Genomic DNA, 23,096 nt, shown 5'->3' with positions numbered 1-23,096 from the left:
CACCTTTGGCAGTGATTACAGCCTCAAGTCTTCTTGGGTATGACGCTACAATCTTGGCACACCTGTATTTGGGGAGTTAGCTTGGATGCGGAGCGTTGCAGCACAGCTGTTTTCAGGTCTCTTCAGAGACGTTGGATCGGGTTCAAGTCCAGGCTCTGGCTGGGCCACTCAAGGACATTCAGAGACTTATCCACTCCTGCATTGTCTTGGCTGTGTGCTTAGGGTCATTGTCCTATTGGAAGGTGAATCTTCGCCCCAGTCTTAGGTCCTGAACGCTCTGGAGCAGGTTTTCATCAAGGATCTCTCTGTTCTTTGCTCCATTCATCTTTCCCTCAATCCTGACTAGTCTCCCAGTCCCTGCCGCTGAAAAACATCCCCACAGCATGATGCTGCCACCACATTGCTGCACCGTAGGGATGGTGCCAGGTTTCCTCCAGACGTGACGCTTGGCATTCAGGCCAAAGCATTCAATCTTGGTTTCATCAGACCAGAGAATCTTCTTTCTCATGGTCTGAGAGTCCTTTAGGTGCCTTTTGGCAAACTCCAAGCGGGCTGTCATGTGCGTTTTACTGAAGAGTGGCTTCCGTCCGGCCACTCTACCATAAACGCCTGATTGGTGGAGTGCTGCAGAGATGGTTGTCCTTCTGGAAGGTTCTCCCATCTCCACAGAGGAACTCTGGAGCTCTGTCAGAATGACCATCGTGTTCTTGATCACCTCCCTGACCAAGGCCCTTCTCCCCCGATTGCTAAGTTTGGCCGGGCAGCCAGCTCTAGGAAGAGTCTTGGTGGTTCCAAAAGTCTTCCATTTAAGAATGGTGGAGGCCAGTGTGTTCATGGGGACCTTCAATGCTGCAGAAGGTTTGATGCTGCAATGAATTTGTAGAAATATCTCAAGGATGATCAATGGAAACAGGATGCACCTGAGCTCAATTTTGAGTCTCATAGTAAAGGTTCTGAATACTTATGTAAATAAGGTATTTCTGTTTTTAAATAAGGTATTTCTAAAAAACTGTTTTTTGCTTTGCCATTATGGGGTATTGTGTGTACATTGATGACGAAAACATTTTATTTAATACATTTTAGAAAAGGCTGTAACGTAGCAAAATGTGGAATGCATGCTCTGATGCTGTTGCCAGACAAAATGCAATTGTATTGCATTGTGATGCAGGTGTTGATATTTTAGTGTTGGTTATTGCAGTGGAGAGCTGAAATAGAACCTATAGCTGTGGCAGTTAAACTAAGTCAAATTGCTTTTGACCAGGGCCCGCTCAGGGACAAGGCTATATAGGGAATAGCCATTTTGGACACAGCCACTCTCTCCCTATTGTCAATGTGTAATAGGAATGGGGTGAGGGTGTAATTTTGACAGATTTGTAGGAGCTCCGTTTGAAATGTTTTAGCTGAGAACAGTGGGTGTCTGAATATTCTTATCAGTCTAATCTAAACCATTGTGAAAGGGGAAATGGAAAAGAGATGGATAGAAAGAAACAGAGAAAAGAGGTAGAGAGATGGAGGGAAGGTGTGGAGGACAAACAGACTAACATGAGAGGGTGAGGTGAAAGGGTGTGGAACCAGAGAGAGAGGAATGGAGGGAAGGGAAGGGAGTGAGGGAGGAAGGGAGTGGGTGGGCGTGAAGATATGAGGGAAAAAACGAGTCAGCTGATACTTCCAAGTTTCCATGGCAACTTGGAGGCCTTTCCCACCCACTCTCTCTCTCACACACACTCTCTCACCCTCTCTCCCCCACCCCCGCCCACTCCTTTTCTACCAATAACATGTAGCCTAGCCTATATGTTATTATGTACACTGACTGAATTCCCTCTCTCTTTTCTGGGTCTACCTGTGTCCACTCTAACTGTCGTGATGTAGGATAGGCTAGTTTGGGTAGAGGGTTTAGAATATCACATCATCCCTTATAGCGGTCTCTCACTGACAAGTTTGCAGCTTATGTAACCAGACAACTCAAAAGCAGGAATTGTGTGTTTGTCTTGAAATTCCTGCAGGAACGATCAACTCATACATGGCATTCGTGTGTGTGTGTGTGCATGCATGAGTGCCCCTCTGCCCTCTGGGTTGGGTATGTACTGCCTGGATAGTGGGCACTGGGTAGTGCTCAGATTTGGCCAGACATCTCCATATTGTATCTGGGTGCACTGCCTCAGTGTTTGAGCTTGGGCTTGACCAAGGCTGGGCAGGGGGTGCTTAGTGCTCTGTGTTATGCAGTGCCTGGGGTTGACCAAGGCTAGACTATGCTATGCAGTTTCTGTTTTGTTTGCCTCCTTAGAATATCTGGGTGAAGTGCTTGGCCTTGGCAAGGCTGTGCTGCTTCTCTCTCCTTCCCTATGCTATGCTTTGTTTTTCTTTGCTGCTCCATGCTAGATAGGGCTGTTGTGTAGTGCTCTGCTGTGTATGCTGTAGCAGGGTGCAGTCAGTGCATCAGTGTAGGGCCAGGGCTAGGCTGCTTTATGCTGAATGTATGTCATACTGTACACTGTGAGCTAGCAGAGTGCTGCTATATGCTCTGTACTTGCTTACTATTGGTCAGTGGGCACGTTCGAGCGGATCACTTTTGTCAAGTCGTTGACCATCGTTGTTCACCACCTTTCAAAGTGTGTTGCATTCTAGGGCAAAAAGTTGTCCAACTGTTTGAACTTTACAAAAATCATGTGTTCAAAGGTCATGAAGTTTTGACTGCAAGTGTCTGCAGTTGCTCTTCACCAACTTCATCCTGCAGCCATCGCCTGCATTGTGGCTCTATTGTCAACCAATCATTAGGGTGTTTTTGTTTGACCCATGCAAACGTTAAAGACATGACTGAAACTTTGCAATTCGCAGCAGTTTATGTATACAGTGGATATACACTGTGTACAAAACATTAAGGACACCTTCCTAATATTGAGTTGCACCCCCCATTTTGCTCTCAGAACAGCCTTAATTCGTCAGGGCGTGGACTCTACAAGGTGTCGAAAGTGTTCCACAGGGATGGTGTCCCATGCTGACTCCAATGCTTCCCACAGTTGTGTCAAGCTGTCTGGGTGTCCTTTCAGTGGTGGACTATTCTTTATACACATGGGAAACTATTGAACATGAAAAACCCAGCAGTGTTGCAGGCCACGTTATGTTACGAACCCCGTGGCTTTAAAAGTCTAGGGTGGATGGACAAGAGACCCGTAACATAACTCATGCAAATTAGAATGGTGACACGAAAACAATGAGTACAAAAATACACCGACAACCATAAGCTACCGTCAAACACAAAATGTTTATTATGAACACACGGTAAAGGTTTGGGAAAAAGGAATGAGCAGGACCCAAGGAATGAAACAATAATGTCAAAAACCCCTAAACTGATCTTGCCTGCCTCAAGAATCGCTAAGCTACTGCTAACCATACAAAAATACAGTGGGTGGTCCGCTCAGGTCTAACTAGTGTTGTTAGACAATGTTCTTTCTACGGGTAATGTATGCCCAAGGGCAACTTGCTAAATCCCCCTTTTCCCATGAACACACAACAGAGTAACCAGCAAATGAGTGAGTACACAAAAAACAGGATACCACAGTATCCATACTCACATACGAAAAGAGTCTCTGTCAGCAAACACAACTGACTGGCTTTTAAAACAATGGGATGTGTGATGTGAGTGAAAAACCAGAAACAGGTGGCGCAATGCAGAGGAATGTCCACTGATTGGTCCACCTCAGCAATCAGCAGACAAACGGATGTCGGACAGGTGGGACACCCCAACAACCACCAATCAGGAACACAAAGGACACCTGTGATTAGGGCAGAAGGAGAGGAAAAACACACAAAAAACACAGGATACCTGTATCTGTAACACTCCCACCCTTAAAAGAGCAAACCACAATGGTTTGCGACACACGTACTATCACAACACCCTGAGGGAATAAAAAAAACAACCTAGATCTCTAAACACGAGACCAAAGCATCTGCCAACACATTATCCGAACCCTTTTTGTGGCAGATCTCCAAATTTATAATTTTGCACTACAAGTGCCCAACGCATAAGGCGTTGGTTCTGGTTGTACATACGGTGGAGAAAAACTAAGGGGTTATGGTCAGTATACACCATCACTGGTAGTGCACTGGAACCAACATAAACTTCAAAGTACTGCAGAGCTAACAGTGCCTTGCAAAAGTATTAAGCACCCTTGGCGTTTTTCCTATTTTGTTGCATTACAACCTGTAACTTAAATTTATTTGGATTTCATTTAATGGACATACACAAAATAGTCCAAATTGGTAAAGTGAAATGAAAAAAATAACTTATTTCAAACAATTCTAAAAAATAAATAACGGAAAAGTGATGCGTGCATATGTATTCACCCCCTTTGTTATGAAGCCCCTAAATAAGATATGGTGCAACCAATTACCTTCAGAAGTCACATAATTAGTGAAATAAAGTCCACTTGTGTGCAATCTAAGTGTCACATGATCTGTCACATGATATCAGTATATATACACCTGTTCTGAAAGGCCCCAGAGTCTGCAACACCACTAAGCTAGGGGCACCATCAAGCAAGCGGCACCAAGAAGACCAAGGAGCTCGCCAAACAGGTCAGGGACAAAGTTGTGGAGAAGTACAGATCAGGGTTGGGATATTAAAAAATATCAGAAACTTTGAACATCCCACGGAGCACCATTTAAATCCATTATTAAAAAATTGAAAGAATATGGCACCACAACAAACCTGCCAAGAGGGCCGCCCTCCAAAACTCACGGACCAGGCAAGGAGGGTATTAATCAGAGGCAACAAAGAGACCAAAGATAACCCTGAAGCGGAGATTGGAGAATCTGTCCATAGGACCACTTTAAGCCATACACTCCACAGAGCTGGGCTTTACGGAAGAGTGGGCAGAAAAAAAGCCATTGCTTAAAGAAAAAAATAAGCAAACACGTTTGGTGTTCGCCAAAAACCATGTGGGAGACTCCCCAAACATATGGAAAAAGGTACTCTGGTCAGATGAGACTAAAATTGAGCTTTTTGGCCATCAAAGAAAACGCTATGTCTTGCGCAAACCCAACACCTCTCATCACCCTGATAACACCATCCCCACAGTTAAGCATGGTGGTGGCAGCATCATGCTGTGGGGATGTTTTTCATCAGCAGGGACTGGGAAACTGGTTGAAGGAATGATGGCGCTAAATACAGGGAAATTCTTCAGGGAAACCTGTTTCAGTCTTCCAGAGATTTGAGACTGGGATGGAGGTTCACCTTCCAGCAGGACAATGACCATAAGCATACTGCTAAAGCAACACTCGAGTGGTTTAAGGGGAAACATTTAAATGTCTTGGAATGGCCTAGTCAAAGCCCAGACCTCAATCCAATTGAGAATCTGTGGTATGACTTAAAGATTGCTGTACACCAGCGGAACCCATCCAACTTGAAGGAGCTGGAGCATTTTTGCCTTGAAGAATGGGCAAAAATCTCAGTGGCTAGATGTGCCAAGCTTATAGAAACATACCCCAAGAGACTTGCAGCTGTAATTGCTGCAAAAGGTGGCTCTACAAAGTATTAACTTTGGGGGGGGGGGGTTATGCACACTCAAGTTCTGTTTTTTTGGTGTCATTTCTTGTTTGTTTCACAATAAGAAATATTTTGCATCTTCAAAGTGGTAGGCATGTTGTGTAAATCTAATGATACAAACCCCCCAAAAATCCATTTTAATTCCAGATTGTAAGGCAACAAAATAGGAAAAATGCCAAGGGGGGTGAATACTTTCGCAAGCCACTGTAATTATAGAGATACACTCAAAATACCAACATGTGAGAAATACTGTACTTTATTAATGTTTCAATGGAACCAACCAAAATCATGCAATTATTTAATACATGCGTTTGATGGTGCTTTTTGAAACCTGGTGACCCCAAGACGCCGCCAAGGCCTGCAATTCTTTCACAGTGATTCTTGGGGATTTTGTTGCTTCTCTCACCATCTTCCTCCCTATCCTGGGGGGCAAAATGCATTTGCGTCCTCTACCTGTGAGGTTTTCAACTGTTCCATATCTTTTAAATTTTTTAATAATTGCTCTGACAGTGCTCAGTGGTATATTCAATCGTTTGTGGATCTTCTTGGAGCCATTACCAGATTTATGAAGGTCTACAACCATCTATCTCTTTTGAACTGCCAGTTATTTTGTTTTCTTCATGGTGTTGGATGACAAAGGGATATTGCATGTGTGTTACCTCATTTTTATACCCTAGTGAAACAGGAAGTGATGTAATGGCTCAAAATAGTTCCTTAAGACTTAGATAAACTTAAATAAGTGGAATTTAATTCCTGGTTTAATTTTGGTAGATGTTATTTACAATAATCTTTAAGGGTGCCATTCATTGTGAAACCTTGATTTGGAGGACATTGATTTTTAATTAAATCAATAAATGATTTTGGTGAGCTCCATTGGAACATTAATATAGTACAGTATTTCTCACATGCTGGAATTTTGAGTTTCTCTATAATTATATTGTTTATTTTTTTAAGTATTGTTTGTGCATTGCCAGTCAGGGGTGCCAGTAATTTTGGTGCCCACTGTAGCCTAGCCCATAGGCCTTTATGTTTTAATAAGGTTTGTTTCCCAACTAAAGTGGCCAAATAACTTCTTTAAATTAAGCACATTAATCAGCTTTACAAGGGGTGTAGAGCCTAACTGGCATATATAAACAGCGCGTGAGTTTCAAGTTTGGGGAAGATCATTTTCACCATAAAAATGCACCTTATAATAAAAGCATTACATGCATAATTGCATTTGCGGTCACTTTTGATAATGGTGTTTTCAGCTAATGGAACATTCGTGCTTATAGCCTACTACCATGTGTGCATTGCTGCACTTATAATGTGAAGAAATAGCCTGAGATTTGATCAACATGTTAAGCTAAATGGTCTGATCTGTTGCGTCAGCCACATTGCATAAAAACGTTTTTTTTTTATGCTAGTGGTTGTATTAATTTGAGATCTATCGCTTCCCACAACTGTCCCAGACTATGTTTTAAATATTTATTTCTCGCACAGAATAGGTCGACTTTTGTACTATGGGGGATAGTAGATTGACATAGACTAGTGCTTTTGCTGTTCATTAGGCCTACTCATCTTGTTGGCTGACGAAAAGTAAATGTGAACAGTTCTTCCAATATCTTCAATATGCACCTCGGAATTGGATAAGGACGCACACAGTTGTAACCTGTGAGAAAGACCCGATCACGTGACGGAGAGCCGTGTGAGTGAGAGACGCTTCGGATTGCGCAGCACTCTCAGGGAGAAGGGCACAACGCAGCACTCCGGGCCGCAAAAGGCATGGATTTTTTATGGGTGCATTATGGCCACAAAGGGGATGCCGCCGTGAAATTCGAGGTATTATCAAGTGCTTGTCATATTGTGAATGAGAGACAATTGGAGTGTGTACAGCCTGCGCAAAAAACAAAGCAGAGCTCATGACTTTTTTCAAGTCATCATTAGAGTCTCATCATGCAGCCTTACAATGTATAAAAAATCAAAACATATAGCCTAACGTTTGTAGAACATTTACATTTTAGTCATTTAGCAGACGCTCTTATCCAGAGCGACTTACAGGAGCAATTAGGGTTAAGTGCCTTGCTCAAGGGCACATCGACAGATTTTTCACCTAGTCGGCTCGGGGATTAGAACCAGCGACCTTTCGGTTACTGGCACTACGCTAGAACAACTTTAGAACAACTAAAGTTACAGAACTTAGTAGAAACTTAAAGTAGAAAATATCCTTTCTATTTAATTCAGCTTTGTTCAATTGTATTCTTCATACTATAAAATAATGCCACTGAATTATAAGCAAATCTTGTCTGCTAAATGAACTAGTGTAGCCCACAGCCATTTGGCATAGCTACATCAGGACCTAATGTAAGGACAACTCAGAGTATGCTATTATTTTCTTCTGAAATCGACTACATTTTCTTCTTTAAACCTGTCTAAAATAAATATTGGATTTATTGTGTAGGCTATATTACATGCATTTATTAGACTTTTTAAAATGGCTTGTAGGCTATGTGTGGAAGCCAGGAGATGCTAAATGTGTTTGTTAATTAACGGTCAATTACCTTGAGACTGACAGTTATTTGCTTGACAATCACCAGCTGATGAAATTTCGTGACCGCCACAGCCCTACTCCTGGCACCTATTACCATACCCCGTTCAAAGACACTTAAACCCTACACAATACTTGTCTCAAGGCTTAAAAATCCTTATTTTAACCTGTCTCCTCCTCTTCATCTACACTGATTGAAGTGGATTTAACAGGTGACATCAATTAGGGATCATAGCTTTCACCTGGTCAGTCTATGTCATGGAAAGAGCAGGTGTCCTTAATGTTTTTGTACATGTGATATTTGAGTCTCTCTCACTAATTGATTGTACAATGAATCTACACACATAATATTATATTATGATTTCAGTTTGTGAGTGTGTGATAGGGGGGTTAGATAATATCATTTATTTCGACCATATAAAGAAAACATTTGTTTTAATTTGGCAACACTGCCATGTTGATCTGAGCCTTGCACATTAGTGTCTGACTTTCGGCTGTCGCTGATGCACCTCCCCCGACTTCACTCCTTGACTTTCGTCTATAGTCGGTTGCTTTAGCCTTAACGCTCAAACACGCCCGGTGCGTCAGTGCAGGGCTTGGCCAGGGCTGGGCAGGGCTGTTCTCTCCTGGCAGTGTGCCAGCTCTAGGCCTGCTGCTCTGTTCTCCACCTCCCAGCTCCCTCTCAGCTCCCAGGGCCCCACACAGCAACCATTGTTCCCCTAACCTGCTCTGCTCTGTTTGTGCAGCCAGAGAGTACAGCTGAACTGAGCTGAGGTGAGAGCAGGGTCTGGGGGCCAGGCCTGTGTGTGTAGCGTGTTTGTAGTGAGTGAGTGTGGGTGGGTGTGTGTGGAGAAATATCATGTGCTGACATCTCTCTTTCTTCCTCTCTCCACTGTCTTCCTCCCTATTTATCTCCCCCTTCCCTCTCTCCTTTTCTCTCTTCCTCACCCTTTCCCTCTTTGTCTCTCTTACTCCATACATCTCTCTCTCTCACTCTCTCTCTCTCTCTCTCTCTCTCTCTCTCTCTCTCTCTCTCTCTCTCTCTCTCTCTCTCTCTCTCTCTCTCTCTCTCTCTCTCTCTCTCTCTCTCTCTCTCTCTCTCTCTCTCTCTCTCTCTCTCTATATATATATATATATATATATATATATATATATATATATATATATATATATATATATATATATATATAGGCTGAAGTAGGTGAGGAGTGTCCCCAGCCTACAGACCTGAAGATCAAGATAGAGAAGACCCAGCCTGTGTCTCCCCCTCTACTCTCCACAGCCACAGGCATGACCACAGACACAACAACAGACGACTCCTCCCTCCCCCCGGAGGACCAGACGGAACCTGTCGACCTGTCACTCGGCAAGCCACGCCCCTCCCTGCCCGTCTCTACGCCAACCACCACAGCCAACCCCGCCCCGAGTTCTGTGGCGATGCCCATGCTGTCGGCAACCCCCATCCCTACGGTAACCTTCCTAGACACCATGGTAACCACACCAGTTATTAAGCCAATCGGTTCGCTAGCTAGCTCCTCTTTTTGGAATGATGGGTAGTAGTGTCTGTTGGCTTAAAATTGAAATACACTCACGCATATTAGGGGCTGCCAAAAATGTGGAAGTCAGGTTCCTATGCCTTTTGTAGTAACTGTTAGTTTACAATGTTTTTTTTTATTGAAAGGCTCTGTCTTTCAGTTTAACAATTGAATACAGTACTCCCATTCTTGACACAATGTCTGTGTCCAAAATGGCACCCTGTTCTCCTTTCTGGACAAAAGTAGTGCACTGTCTTGCTCCTCTACATGTATACCCACACTATCCCCTCCCCTCCTCTTCTCCATACATCCCGCCCTCCTACAGATGCTCTCCCCTGGCTCCATCCTAGCGTCCACCCAGGGGGCAGGCGGTCAGCAGATCCTGCATGTCATCCACACCATCCCGTCGGTCAACATGCCCAGTAAGATGGGCCAGCTACAGACCATTCCCGTGGTGGTCCAGTCTCTGCCCGTAGTCTACACAACCATTCCCACGGACGGGGTGGCCACCGCTGCCATCACAGTCCCGCTCATTGGGAGCGACGGGCGCTCGGAGGGATCCGGTGAGTCAGAGGGAGGGAGGATGGTGGTGTGTTTTGTTGAGATGGAGCTTTGAGGTTTATGTTCTAGATTTTAGTCAGTTAGCATACGCTCTTGTCCAGAGCATTGAAGTAATGAGGCTGAAACAATCACAATATGAATGTCATAAGTACAACCTTCTAAGATAAGGATTTAAATAAAGGCTTCAGAGTTAAAGGGATAGCATTTTTGCACTTCATTTTCGAATCATCTATAAGGAACTTCATTGAGTGACACAATCAATTTTGGATGATAAAGGATGATTTGGACATTAAGCGCAAAAATGCTAATATAGGTACCATTGACTTGCATTGGCTTTGTGCCACAAATGCTAAAAAGTTAGCATTTAAAACAGTGGCCAGGTAAACAAAACCAAAGCATACCTTGTCCATAGACTGCTTACAGAGTAAGGAAGTCTATTTGTCATTTTGTAATTTCGGTGAACTATCCCTTTAATAGAGAAACGATAACAGAGTTCTCTCTGGTCACATCCATCCTCTTCTTCTCTAGCAGGCAGAAGTAGGTGATTCATCTCCCTTGTTCTTTATCTTTGTCACTTTATCGGGTGTCACTTGTCCTCTTGAATGGTTTTCTCGCAAGCAATACATCTCTCTTGGGTCTCTTCAATATTAACTCTCTTCAAAACAATCTCATTCTCACACACAAGCTCTTTCTCACGGACACATGCACCTGTTGTATCTCACTGTCATGCACTTTCTCATTCTCTCTTTTCCTCTCTTTCAGTTATAATATCTCACTGTCTCTTTTTCACCGCGTCACAATATCTCACACTGGCACCGCCCCTTACTGTCTTCATAAGAACCCCTCTCCCCACACACACGCACAAACACACGCACGTACACAAACACCCACAAACATTGAAAAATATATGGCAAATAGAAATCCAATATGGATGGTGTTAAGAGATAAATGGGTGTTATTTCAAAGTTTTGATATCTTCACTATTATTCTACAATGTAGAAAATAGTACAAATAAAGAAAAACCATTGAATGAGTAGGTGTGTCCAAACTTTGGACTGGTACTGTATGTGCATGTATGCATGTATGCATGATATATATATATATATATATATATATATATATATATATATATATATATATATATATATATATATATATATATATATATATATATATATATATATATTGAAAAAATATATACAGTGGGGAGAACAAGTATTTGATACACTGCCGATTTTGCAGGTTTTCCTACTTACAAAGCATGTAGAGGTCTGTAATTTTTATCATAGGTACACTTCAACTGTGAGAGACGGAATCTATTTTTTTTTCTCCTGAAAATCACATTGTATGATTTTTAAGTAATTAATTTGCATTTTATTGCATGACATAAGTATTTGATCACCTACCAACCAGTAAGAATTCCGGCTCTCACAGACCTGTTAGTTTTTCAATTAAGAAGCCCTCCTGTTCTCCACTCATTACCTGTATTAACTGCACCTGTTTGAACTCGTCACCTGTATAAAAGACACCTGTCCACACACTCAATCAAACAGACTCCATCCTCTCCACAATGGCCAAGACCAGAGAGCTGTGTAAGGACATCAGGGATAAAATGGTAGACCTGCACAAGGCTGGGATGGGCTACAGGACAATAGGCAAGCAGCTTGGTGAGAAGGCAACAACTGTTGGCGCAATTATTAGAAAATGGAAGAAGTTCAAGATGACGGTCAATCACCCTCGGTCTGGGGCTCCATGCAAGATCTCACCTCGTGGGGCATCAATGATCATGAGGAAGGTGAGGGATCAGCCCAGAACTACACGGCAGGACCTGGTCAATGACCTGAAGAGAGCTGGGACCACAGTCTCAAAGAAAACCATTAGTAACACACTACGCCGTCATGGATTAAAATCCTGCAGCGCACGCAAGGTCCCCCTGCTCAAGCCAGCGCATGTCCAGGCCCGTCTAGTTTGCCAATGACCATCTGGATGATCCAGAGGAGGAATGGGAGAAGGTCATGTGGTCTGATGAGACAAAAATTGAGCTTTTTGGTCTAAACTCCACTCGCCTTGTTTGGAGGAAGAAGAAGGATGAGTACAACCCCAAGAACACCATCCCAACAGTGAAGCATGGAGGTGGAAACATCATTCTTTGGGGATGCTTTTCTGCAAAGGGGACAGGACGACTGCACCGTATTGAGTGGAGGATGGATGGGGCCATGTATTGCGAGATCTTGGCCAACAACATCCTTCCCTCAGTAAGAGCATTGAAGATGGGTCGTGGCTGGGTCTTCCAGCATGACAACGACCCGAAACACACAGCCAGGGCAACTAAGGAGTGGCTCCGTAAGAAGCATCTCAAGGTTCTGGAGTGGCCTAGCCAGTCTCCAGACCTGAACCCAATAGAACATATTTGGAGGGAGCTGAAAGTCCGTATTGCCCAGCGACAGCCCTGAAACCTGAAGGATCTGGAGAAGGTCTGTATTGAGGAGTGGGCCAAAATCCCTGCTGCAGTGTGTGCAAACCTGGTCAAGACCTACAGGAAATGTATGATCTCTGTAATTGCAAACAAAGGTTTCTGTACCAAATATTAAGTTCTGCTTTTCTGATGTATCAAATACTTATGTCATGCAATAAAATGCAAATTAATTACTTAAAAAGTCATACAATGAGATTTTCTGGATTTTTGTTTTAGATTCAGTCTCTCACAGTTGAAGTGTACCTATTACAGACCTCTACATGCTTTGTAAGTAGGAAAACCTGCAAAATCGGCAGTGTATCAAATACTTGTTTTCCCCACTGTATATAGCGGATTGGAAAAGATGCAGACAATTACATTGATGGATCTACCCCTAAAATAAAGGAAATAAATAATACACATATATACAGTGCATTCGGAAAGTATTCTGACCCCTTGACTTTTTCCACATTTTGGTACATTACAGCCTTTTTCTAAAATGTAATTTAATTAAATGTTTTACACACAATACCCCATACATTTTGGGGCCTTTTGGGCTCTGGTCAAAAGTAGTGAACTATATAGGAAATAGGCTGGCTTTTGGGACAAATCCTGAGACCATAGTAGACAAAAAAAAAAATGTTGGTAGACCGAGTCATCTGTTCTTTCAAAAAAGTTAAAAATAAACATTCCACATATAGACACATTCTATGTGTTTTAATCATTTCAACTAGATGCACTGAGCTTGTCTGATGCTGTTTGATAAAATAATTAAGACACGCAAATGACTAGAGGGAGTCCGACCGCAATTTAATTGATTGTGCCGGGCCAGACTCAGACTTGCTGTGCTGTGAAAAAAAAAAAAGACAGCCAGTGTGACTAGCATCCGTTGTCTCTCTCTCCTCCCTGCTGCAGCGACCAACACGGAACATCAAAACTGTTTATCGCTCTGTGGTGTTGCTGTAGCTGCAACATAATTACAGCCGAAATCCCTCATTTGTTAGGAAAAACATTCCCTATTCCCTCAACCTTTGCTCTCTTTACGTGACACATGTATGCATCGCATGCATGTGACCAATAGGGCCTGACCTATAGCATATCATAATCACATCAATACATTTGTTATAATAAACTCTGAACACCGTAACCCATGTGACAGCAAAATGGATGCAGAGGACGTGACAAATACACTCGATATGGGGGAATACTCATTGTTTGCTCAGGAGGTAAAGGGGAAGTCAGATGTGTGGAATAAATTTGACTAGTTTTGGGAAATACTGGAGATCAAGAAAAATAAGGTAAGGAGCTAGCGCTGTTAGATTACAATATACTTTCTCTGACCATTTGGAACACTGTAAGCAACACTAAATAAATGAAAGCGTACCAGAGAGTCTGTGGTAACGTTTTTTTTGTAAAGCCTTTATTACAGCAAAGACTAAAAACAGTCACATGTATTCGTGAATGCAATTGCCGAAATGGAACAGTTTATTTATTGTTTACACTAATTATTCAAGGGTCGCTTTGTTATTTTATTTTTAAACTAAAATGCTTGGTTGCATTTCAAATCATGAATGACTCGTATGATGTGTGATGATATTAACTAATTAATGATTTATTGATATAGTAGCCTATATAAGTATTGAAATATAGGCCTGAGTAAGTTACGGTGTTAAGACTAAACAGGATGCGCTCTTAGGCCTACAGTTCGATGGTGGTTATATAAGGCTGCTATAGGCTACTAAGCCTACTAATGATAATGATATTACTTATTATCATAATGATGATCATAATAATAATAGTAATAATAACAATAAGAATGAGATCAAGAAAAAGGAGGGTTATTATTATAAATATAATTTTTCAGACAATTTGGAACAGCGTAAACAACACTAAATACATAAGTAATACCAGAGAGGCTGTTCTAATGGGGGAAAAAAAGTGCAAAGCTTTTATTACAGCATAGCAAAGATTAAAAATAGCCGCATTTTAAAGCTGTCATTAAGGCAAAGGGTATTTTGATTTGTTTAACGCTTTTTTGGTTACTACATGATTCCATATGTGTTATTTCATAGTTTTGATGTCTTCACTATTATTCTACTATGTAGAAAATTCTAAAAAATTAAGAAAAACCCTTGAATGAGTAGGTGTGTCCAAACTTTTGACTGGTACTGTATATGGATGATTTATAAATCCAGGCACATTTAACAGTTAGGCTATTGATTATAGACCTAATTAAGTTGAGGTTTCCTCTCTCCTCACTTTTCGTAGACAATTAAGGCAAGGGCTGTTTTCTCGTCTCCTAACTCCGCTGCTGCCTCCGCCGCATTGTTCTCAACACCAATATGCTGGTTAACTTTGCTATTATGCACATTGCAACATGGTCTAGGAAAAGGCGCCAATTCAACAGTGCACTGATGTTTCAGAACCGCGCACAGCGACCACTATCAAACGCGGGAGAAAGAGCAGCGGTGAGGAGTGTGTGTGTGACGGGAGGGGGGGATTGTCCTCATGCACAAAGGACAGTTATTTACCCTACCTCAATCCCAACCCCATCGTCACTACACCCCCACCCCTCTCATCCTCAGGGAAGAGAAACTTTGAACAGTGCAGTCACCACATTCTGACCCACTAAGAGAGGGAGGGATGGGGGTAGGGGAAAGAGGGGGGTTCACAAATACAATCACCCGCCTCCGCAGCACAGCGAAGTATAATGAGGAATTCTCTCACACAAATAGAAATTCAAATCAGCTCAGCTGGGATGGCTTACCTTTTGTGTTGCCAAGTACTGTGTTTTACTGTTGTTTGGATTTAAGTCGCTAACCCCCTGTTGTTGTTTGCCTTTCTCTTCCCCTCTCTCTCTGCAAACCTTTCCAACTTCCTCTACCTCGTCCAATTCTCTTTCTTACACTGTCCCATTGCTCCTTCTCCCCATCTTTCATACATCCTCTCTCTCCCTCTCTCTCTTCCCCTCTCCATCGATCCGTCTTTTCCTCTAGTGCGTATCAAGCCTGGCTCGATGTCTCCAGTGGAGTACCAGAGTGACAGTGATGTGGAGAGTGGGACAGAGTCGGGTTCAGCGTCCTTCAGTACACAGGGCCTGGACACAGGGTGAGTGTCATAGACTGGAAGGTGGTGATATGGGCCTGGACACAGGGTTGTGGTGGTTCTGTAGGGCTCATCCTCCAGTACACAGGGCTTGGTTACAGGGTGTGTCAGATAATTTATGGAGGCTGATTGATATGTGGTTTTTTAAAATCAAGATACAATAAAACACTTATTGCTATCACGATTTCAACAGACATTTGCGGGGTACATAATGAGGGTAGTTTAGCAGTCCTGATATAGGAGTGGTGTGATACAGGAAGAGTGTAGCAGGTTGAGTGTATTGTTAGAGAATAATGAAATAGGATGAATTTGCTCCTTCATTGGGGGTTTGGCTGTGGTGAGCTGGGCCCGTCCCTTCTCTCTCATCTCCACTCTCTGGCACTAATTACATTACTGCAGCAATGCTCTGCTCTGGACACTTATATAACCCCTGAACACTGGAGGAGAGGCAGTGTGTGTGTGTGTCACACTATGTGCAGTGAGGCAGCAACAGGGGAGACAGAATGTATACATGTGTGATTGTTTTTGGTAGGAGGGAGCAGCAGCCTCCACACCCCCAAAGGCATGACTTTGTGTGAGACAGAGCTTGCTGCACTCTAACTGAAATGCAGGGTGTGTGCTTGGAGAGTTCACTTAGCTGTGTGTGTGTGTGTGTGTGTGTGTGTGTGTGTGTGTTGCTGGGCAGGGTTGTCCCAGAACCAGGTGTAAACAAGATTATGTAATGCAGTTTGCCGTCACACCTCCTTATAAACGGTTTGGAAAGAGAGGGAGAGAGAAAAGGAGAGGGGTGAGTTAGTGTGATAAACAGGCCGGATATGGTGAAGAAGCTATAATATTATCAATCTTTTTGCTGGTTTAGTGTGTTTGAGCCAATGGCTGGGAAGAGACAACGAGAGAAAGGAAGAGGGAGAGGAGGAAAGGGAGTGAACTAATTGGCAGGCAGGGTGGAGAAATTGAAAGGACGCGAGGAACAGGGAGGATGGGAGGGAGAGGAAGGAAAGGAGGGTGGATGGAGAGATGGGCAGGAAAAAAAACAGGAGAGGGGGAGAGAGCAAGAGGAGAGTTGGGGAGAAGAGAGCGAGAGGATAGTTGGGGAGAGAGAGCGAGAGGAGAGTTGGGGAGAGAGAGCGAGAGGAGAGTTGGGGAGCGAGAGCGAGAGGAGAATTGGGGAGAGAGAGAAGAGAGAGAGGGAGAGATCAGCTTTGAACTGGAAGCTGTCCAACTGTATGGGTTTTTGACAGTTACTGTCTAGCCCTTTCTGGTGGCTGTGGCCTGTAACTTCACCCAGGGACCATAAATCACTATGAGTTGTGATGAACCTAAACAATAGACTTAATTAGCAGTGATTATTAAGAGTCAGGCACTGTTAAGGCGTCAGCATGCTTCAGTTCGCATACTCCCTTAAAAGACCTTCACTTGAAAAACGGAAAAAAAGCGCCAATAGTACTGTTTGTCCATTTTGAGATGCCGTAGCCAGTTAAAGGGGGGCTGAACTTCCTGATTTGGTTTTTTAAAGCATTTTTGTAATAAAAAAAAGCACATAAAGGCTTCATAATTGATAAAGGTCATGTTAACTGACTGATATTATCTCATATAACAAAACATATAAGATCTCCTAAGCTTGTGTTAACCTCAGACCTTATTTTTGGCATTTATCCCAAAACCCTCTTTCCCCATTCATTTTCCCCATAGGAATGGCTGAACGAACCAGAGGGTAACTCATTTCCGGGTTTTAGGACTACAAGCTGGCGAGCTCAATAGGTGTTACATCATTGGCATTTCCTTCTAGGGTTAGTTAGGGCGTAGACCGTATGGGTGGGGCTGGAGAGGTAAAGGTCATATGTAGAGCATGTCTGCTCATGTAACACAGTTCATATATAGGTAGCTAGCTGCTTTCTAGTAATCCTGCTACTACAGGTGATCCTCTGTGACATTCTGTAATTTCAGTAAATACATGACTCAATGCATGTCACTCCAGCCTGACCCATATAATGACAGGTCTATTTTCTCTCTCTCTCTCTCTCTCTCTCTCTCTCTCTCACATTGTTTCTCTCTCCTCCGTGCACACTCTCTTTCTCTATTACATTGTTTCTCTCTCCTCCGTGCACACTCTCTCTCTCCTTTGCCTTCCCTTCTCCCTCTCCCTCTCTCTCTCAGGTCAGGCGTAGATATGGACATGCAGGTGGATCCTGATTCGCCGGATATGAAGAGGAGGCGTGTCCATATGTGTGACTATGATGGCTGTAACAAGGTGTACACCAAGAGCTCACACCTCAAAGCCCACCGCAGGATACACACAGGTAACACACACGCTGACCCTGTCCCACCCACATACTAATCTATAGCCAATGACTGACCCAGGGCCCGCATTCTGTAGCCAATGAATAGACAATTAATGTATATTAATTATATACTAGAGCTTCATATCTTATCTGTTTTCACTGAAAGTACTGCCTCTTAAAATCTCTTAGATGTGTGGTTCTGGTCCCGGTTCCGACTGACATTTTTGCTTATAAATCGATCTGTGGATACCGTAGATCGAAATGGCTTGCATTGTTCCCACGGACACAGTAGTATTTTTTTCTGAGCCTGTGTGTGAAGTAGGATGTGTAATCTGAAACCACTTGAAGCTGGGATGTCCCTCCTACCATTTTATTTGCTCTTCCGACTGTCCATCAACTCCTGGCTGAACCCTACGTCACAGCCGTGGACAAAGCACATGCCTGCAATCGTTTCATCGTAGCGCAGCAGAAGAGAGTGGTTTCATCACGGTAGCACATTCAGAGATCAATTTAAAAACTATTTATGTTTGTCATAGTTGGACAATATTAATATGAGATGAAAGGCGAGTTCCTAACGAGTTCAGGAAGCCAGGCTAGAGCTCTGTGAGATGTTCACAGCGATGGGGGCAGACATTTGGATCAAGAGACCTTTAGAAAAAGGTGAAATCTTAGTTAGTCATTTTATAATTTGATTATGCTATATTTAGAAAGTATATGTAATTTCAAGCCTTATTCAAAGTTTTGTTGAATAGGAAATACATCATATAAATGTTTTCCTATTTGTATATTTTTTGCATATTTTGACTGTGTACTTGAGCTTGTGTCCTCAAAAGTGACTTCACCTCAGCAATTTATAACTATTTTTTACCAGAAAGGTGAGATTTTTACCTTTCTTTGAGTATGCAGCATTACTAAATATTGTCTATGGCCCTCTCATGATAGATAATTATTTTTGGGGATTACATAGATTACATTTTCGATTACATTTAGTTACATTTAACTTGTTTTAAACCAATATTTGCACAATCAATCAACCAACCAATCAACCAATCTCCATATCTTCTTCCCTGTAGGAGAGAAGCCGTACCACTGTACATGGGAGGGTTGTACCTGGAGGTTTGCCCGGTCAGACGAGCTGACACGACACTTCCGTAAACACACGGGCATCAAGCCCTTCCGCTGCACCGACTGTGACCGATCCTTCTCCCGGTCCGACCACCTAGCCCTGCACCGGAGACGCCACGTCATGATGTGAACCATGACCCCTGACCTTTGACCTTTAAACCTTAACCCTCTGCTACCTTTGCCCTCCAACCCATCACCTCCCTGCCCCAGCCCCCCTCGCGACTCAGATGGAACTCAGATGGGAGGACCTGAACCTTGAACTCTGACCCATATAGGTTCTCTGCTGTGTCACTTCCTGTTACTGTTCCCCCTCCTCTCCTCTCTCTAGGTAAAAACTAACAAAGGTTAAGACAACGTAACAATTCCATGCGGGAGCGTTTGAAAATAAACTAATTAATTGGACCAGCGGCATTGCTGATTCTACAGGATTAGCATTGAAAATGTCACCAGTGGTCGGGAAATCAAATATTAAAGTGGCTGTAAATAATTTGAAAAACATTTTAATTAATAGAATGAAGGTAAAACAGTTATGTTATGTGTTTGCGGAGTAGTTAGCTGAAATTCACTACGATTGTGTTTATTTTCCACTTTGATGGCGAGCTTTCTGTACTGCTAACATTCACTTCCAGTCATTGGAGAGAGACAGAGGACATACTTTGAAATGATGCAGGGATACCTACACCACACACTCAGCTCAGAGCAAGAAGAGGCGTGAAGAGGAGGAGGACGGAGAGGAGGTGGAGGGGCAGAGAAGGATATGTGGCTTTTTTGTTTATTTCAGAGGGGAAGACACCTCAGAGATTACTTTTCAGCTGTCTAGCAACTGTTTACTGAGGTTTTATCTTCTGTTAACCTGCATTGCGTGCATGGGCTAGCTGTCTGTGTGTGATTGTGTATGTGTGTGTGTGCACATATCTTTGCGTGCATGTGTGCGGGTGTCTGTGTGTGTGTGAGCGTTAGTGTAGTGTGTGCTGTTTAAAGACAGTTGATGATGCATCATGTCCTCTCCTCCATACATATCATTTCCTGAGCAGAGTCAGCAGACCCCTTGGGTGTGGTGGTGTAGAAATGTTTTATTCTGTCTTATTCAACTGTCCCCCCTCCATTTATCCACTCCCCCATCCCCTACAACAGGGAGCTACAAGACTGTGAATTTTATTAAGATTCTGTTTTCTTAATAGTTTCAATCAGAAATTAAATAATGTTCACTTGCCCCACATTTATAGCTTGTTGTTCTCTAACAGTATTTGTGTTAAAAAAAAAAGGCCTTCTGTAGTTTTTTCATTATCTTCTCTTTCTCTTTTCCAATGATTTGGCTCTTAACAGAATAACATCCCTTATTTTTTTGCCTATTTCAAATCCTTAGATTGTGTTTGAGGCTGTGAAAATGTAAGAAAAACAATTTTGAGATTACAAACTAAACTCTCGCAGGGATCTAGGGGAGCTTGTATGTGTGTGTAACACATAATCATAACTGATGATTTTAGAAGTGTGTGTGTTCGGGGCAGCAGAGTGTTACCTCTTGCCCGTCGGAGCCTTAATGAATCAAAGTCAATCTGAGAAACGCACGTTTGTTTTGGTCTTCAGGGTTACCCGGGAAACGGGGTCTCATTGCCCTGACGACAAGTCACGAGGCACTCTGTTGTTACGAGCATTTCTACCCAGACCCAGATCAGGGCCTGTATTCTCAAAGAGTCTCACTGTAGGAGTTCTGATCCAATTTGTATGTCGCTCTGGATAAGAGCGTCTGCTAAATGACTTAAATGTAAATGTAAAATATTATCGTATTCATTATTATCTAAAAGGCTAAACTGATCCTAGATCAGTACTCCTACTCTGAGCCTGACTGATCTCCATGTCTTAAGGTGGTTGTTTTTAGCTTCTGCTCTCTGGATTCACTTGATTATGCAACATCCACAGACCTCGCTCCTAGCACTGTACTGGGGTCAGTGGTTAAATATGTGTTGCTACTGGAACACGCTCGCTACTAAGCACTTTTCTGGAGTCAGTAGCAACGTGCATCTTGTTACTGGGAAATACACAGACCTCGCTCCTAGTGCTGTTCTGAAGCTAGTGGCTAAGTACATGTTGCTACTGGAACATACACAGTGCTCGCTACTAAGCACTGTTCTGGAGTCAGTGGTAATGTACATCTTGCTACTGGGACATACCCAAACCTCCTTCATAAGCGCTGTTCTGAAGTCAGTGGCTAAGTACAGCTCCTGTGGTACATGCATACAAAGAGGGCATACTAAAGGACATGTAAAAAAAGTGTTTGGCTCTCTCGCTAGCAGTCGCAGCAGCCTTCATAATTTCAAACGCTAGCTAAATAAAACATGATCAAATTTAAGATCCCTTTTCTCTTGACAATATAAAAACAAAGTGCAGAGAATAATGCTTGTCTGACTGGGAACCTTGGTGTGAGTTGAGTTGAGCGCATGCCTGAAGCAGCGAGGGATCTTTTTGGTCCATACAGAGCAATGCAATGCAATGTTCAGATGATTTTCTATCATTCTCTGCTTTGACTCCTAGCAATGTTACTAAGCACATCTTTCTAGAAGAGTATATGCATTTGATTGCAACTTGTTTTTAGATGGTATTAGAGATTAAGGACTATGAGAAATAATGAAAGAACAATAAGAAGTGTACATACTGTATATAATCAAAAAGTCCATATTAAATCTAACTAGTGGAGTTCTATTTTTAACACTGACTAGACAATGTGAACAATATTTTTTTTTTTTTTTGATTTACAACTGAAATGTGTTATAAAAAAAAATCCATTCCATATCCTAAAAATCGATCCCACTTTTGTTTTTGTGAAGTTGGTGAGCATATCGGTGTGATCATGGTGCCCTAACCTAACAGTCCTGATGACCTGCAACATGCACAAAACCTGAATAACCGTCCAAAATGGCACCCTACTCCCTAATGCACTACCTTTGACCAGGACCCATAGAGCTTTGGTTCAAAGTAGTGCACTATATAGGGAATATGGGGCCATTTAGGACGTAGCCAGAGTTGAAAATCGAATATGATCTAATATCAGTTATCATTGGTCAAACCCACCTCACCACAGTGATGCATACAATACAAGACACCAACTCTTCCATATGAAATTGAAGTTCCCCTTTAATGTCCATTGTGAAGTGTTACTCCATATACCACAAAGAAAACAATACCATAATACATCAATACAACACAATACATCAATATAGCAATGTTCTGTCCAACAAAAATGTCATAAATCCATCTATGGTTTAGACATGGCAGCATACGACTTAAGACTTTATGACCCTCTATACTGGACTGTATTTGTACGAGCATATTTATCCACTCCACTAGTCACCCCTCACTTCAACATTATGGCACCACATAATGTAAGGGTGAATTGATTGTGTGTGTTCGCGCACGTGTGTGTGCATGTGTGTGAGTGTTCCACTTATTATCATTAATCAAAACTCCACTTCTTAAAGTAACTGTCTAGTGTTGACAGATTTGTATGAAATATGACCTATAATTAATAACAACATGAGTGAAATAGTTTTACTTCCAATTAGTTTAAATTAATTATGTTAAAAAGCAGGTTTTCTGCATTGGAATGGTGTAGGTGTACCCCAACAACAGAATGGTATGGGCGTATACCGATCATTAAAAATATTCATGGACATCATCCTCTATGAGGAAATGGAAAGCATTTTTCTAAATGGTCTATTCGAGATACAAGTTTGAGGTGTTATTTTATTTTTATTTTTATTATTTTTTCAATTCATGCTTTGGCTACAAATACAAGTATTGGATAAGTCAACAACGTTATTTAGGTATGAGTTAACAGAATATTAACTTTTAAAAGTGAGATTTTCACTGGACAGTTACTTTAACAACCAGAATAGTAGATATTTTATATTGAATGCAGTAACTTTTGGGCCAGTACTATATTACTCAGAGCAATGCCATTATT

At 42.3% G+C, this 23,096-nt stretch overlaps 1 protein-coding gene across 4 annotated transcripts in view; it reads left to right on the top strand.

Moving 5' to 3' along the window:
* LOC121574117 (Krueppel-like factor 8) overlaps positions 1 to 19,845 on the top strand; it is a 93,403-nt gene extending 73,558 nt beyond the window's left edge. For 2 of the 4 annotated variants that reach the window (XM_041886722.2, XM_041886724.1), the window contains exons 3-7: positions 9,264 to 9,563; positions 9,933 to 10,170; positions 15,620 to 15,731; positions 17,886 to 18,028; positions 19,084 to 19,845. In XM_041886722.2, the coding sequence (XP_041742656.1) occupies positions 9,264 to 9,563; positions 9,933 to 10,170; positions 15,620 to 15,731; positions 17,886 to 18,028; positions 19,084 to 19,265 (975 nt within the window). In that variant the 3' untranslated portion in view covers positions 19,266 to 19,845. Of the gene's footprint in view, positions 1 to 7,341; positions 7,367 to 9,263; positions 9,564 to 9,932; positions 10,171 to 15,619; positions 15,732 to 17,885; positions 18,029 to 19,083 lie in introns of those variants that run through there. The other 2 variants (XM_041886725.1, XM_041886723.2) reach the window with 2 other exon arrangements.
* The last annotated feature ends 3,251 nt before the right edge of the window (positions 19,846 to 23,096 follow it).

This window comes from Coregonus clupeaformis, chromosome 9 (assembly GCF_020615455.1).
Source record: "Coregonus clupeaformis isolate EN_2021a chromosome 9, ASM2061545v1, whole genome shotgun sequence".
In the NCBI taxonomy this organism is placed as follows: domain Eukaryota; kingdom Metazoa; phylum Chordata; class Actinopteri; order Salmoniformes; family Salmonidae; genus Coregonus; species Coregonus clupeaformis.
This window is presented reverse-complemented; position numbering and strand designations above follow the sequence as displayed.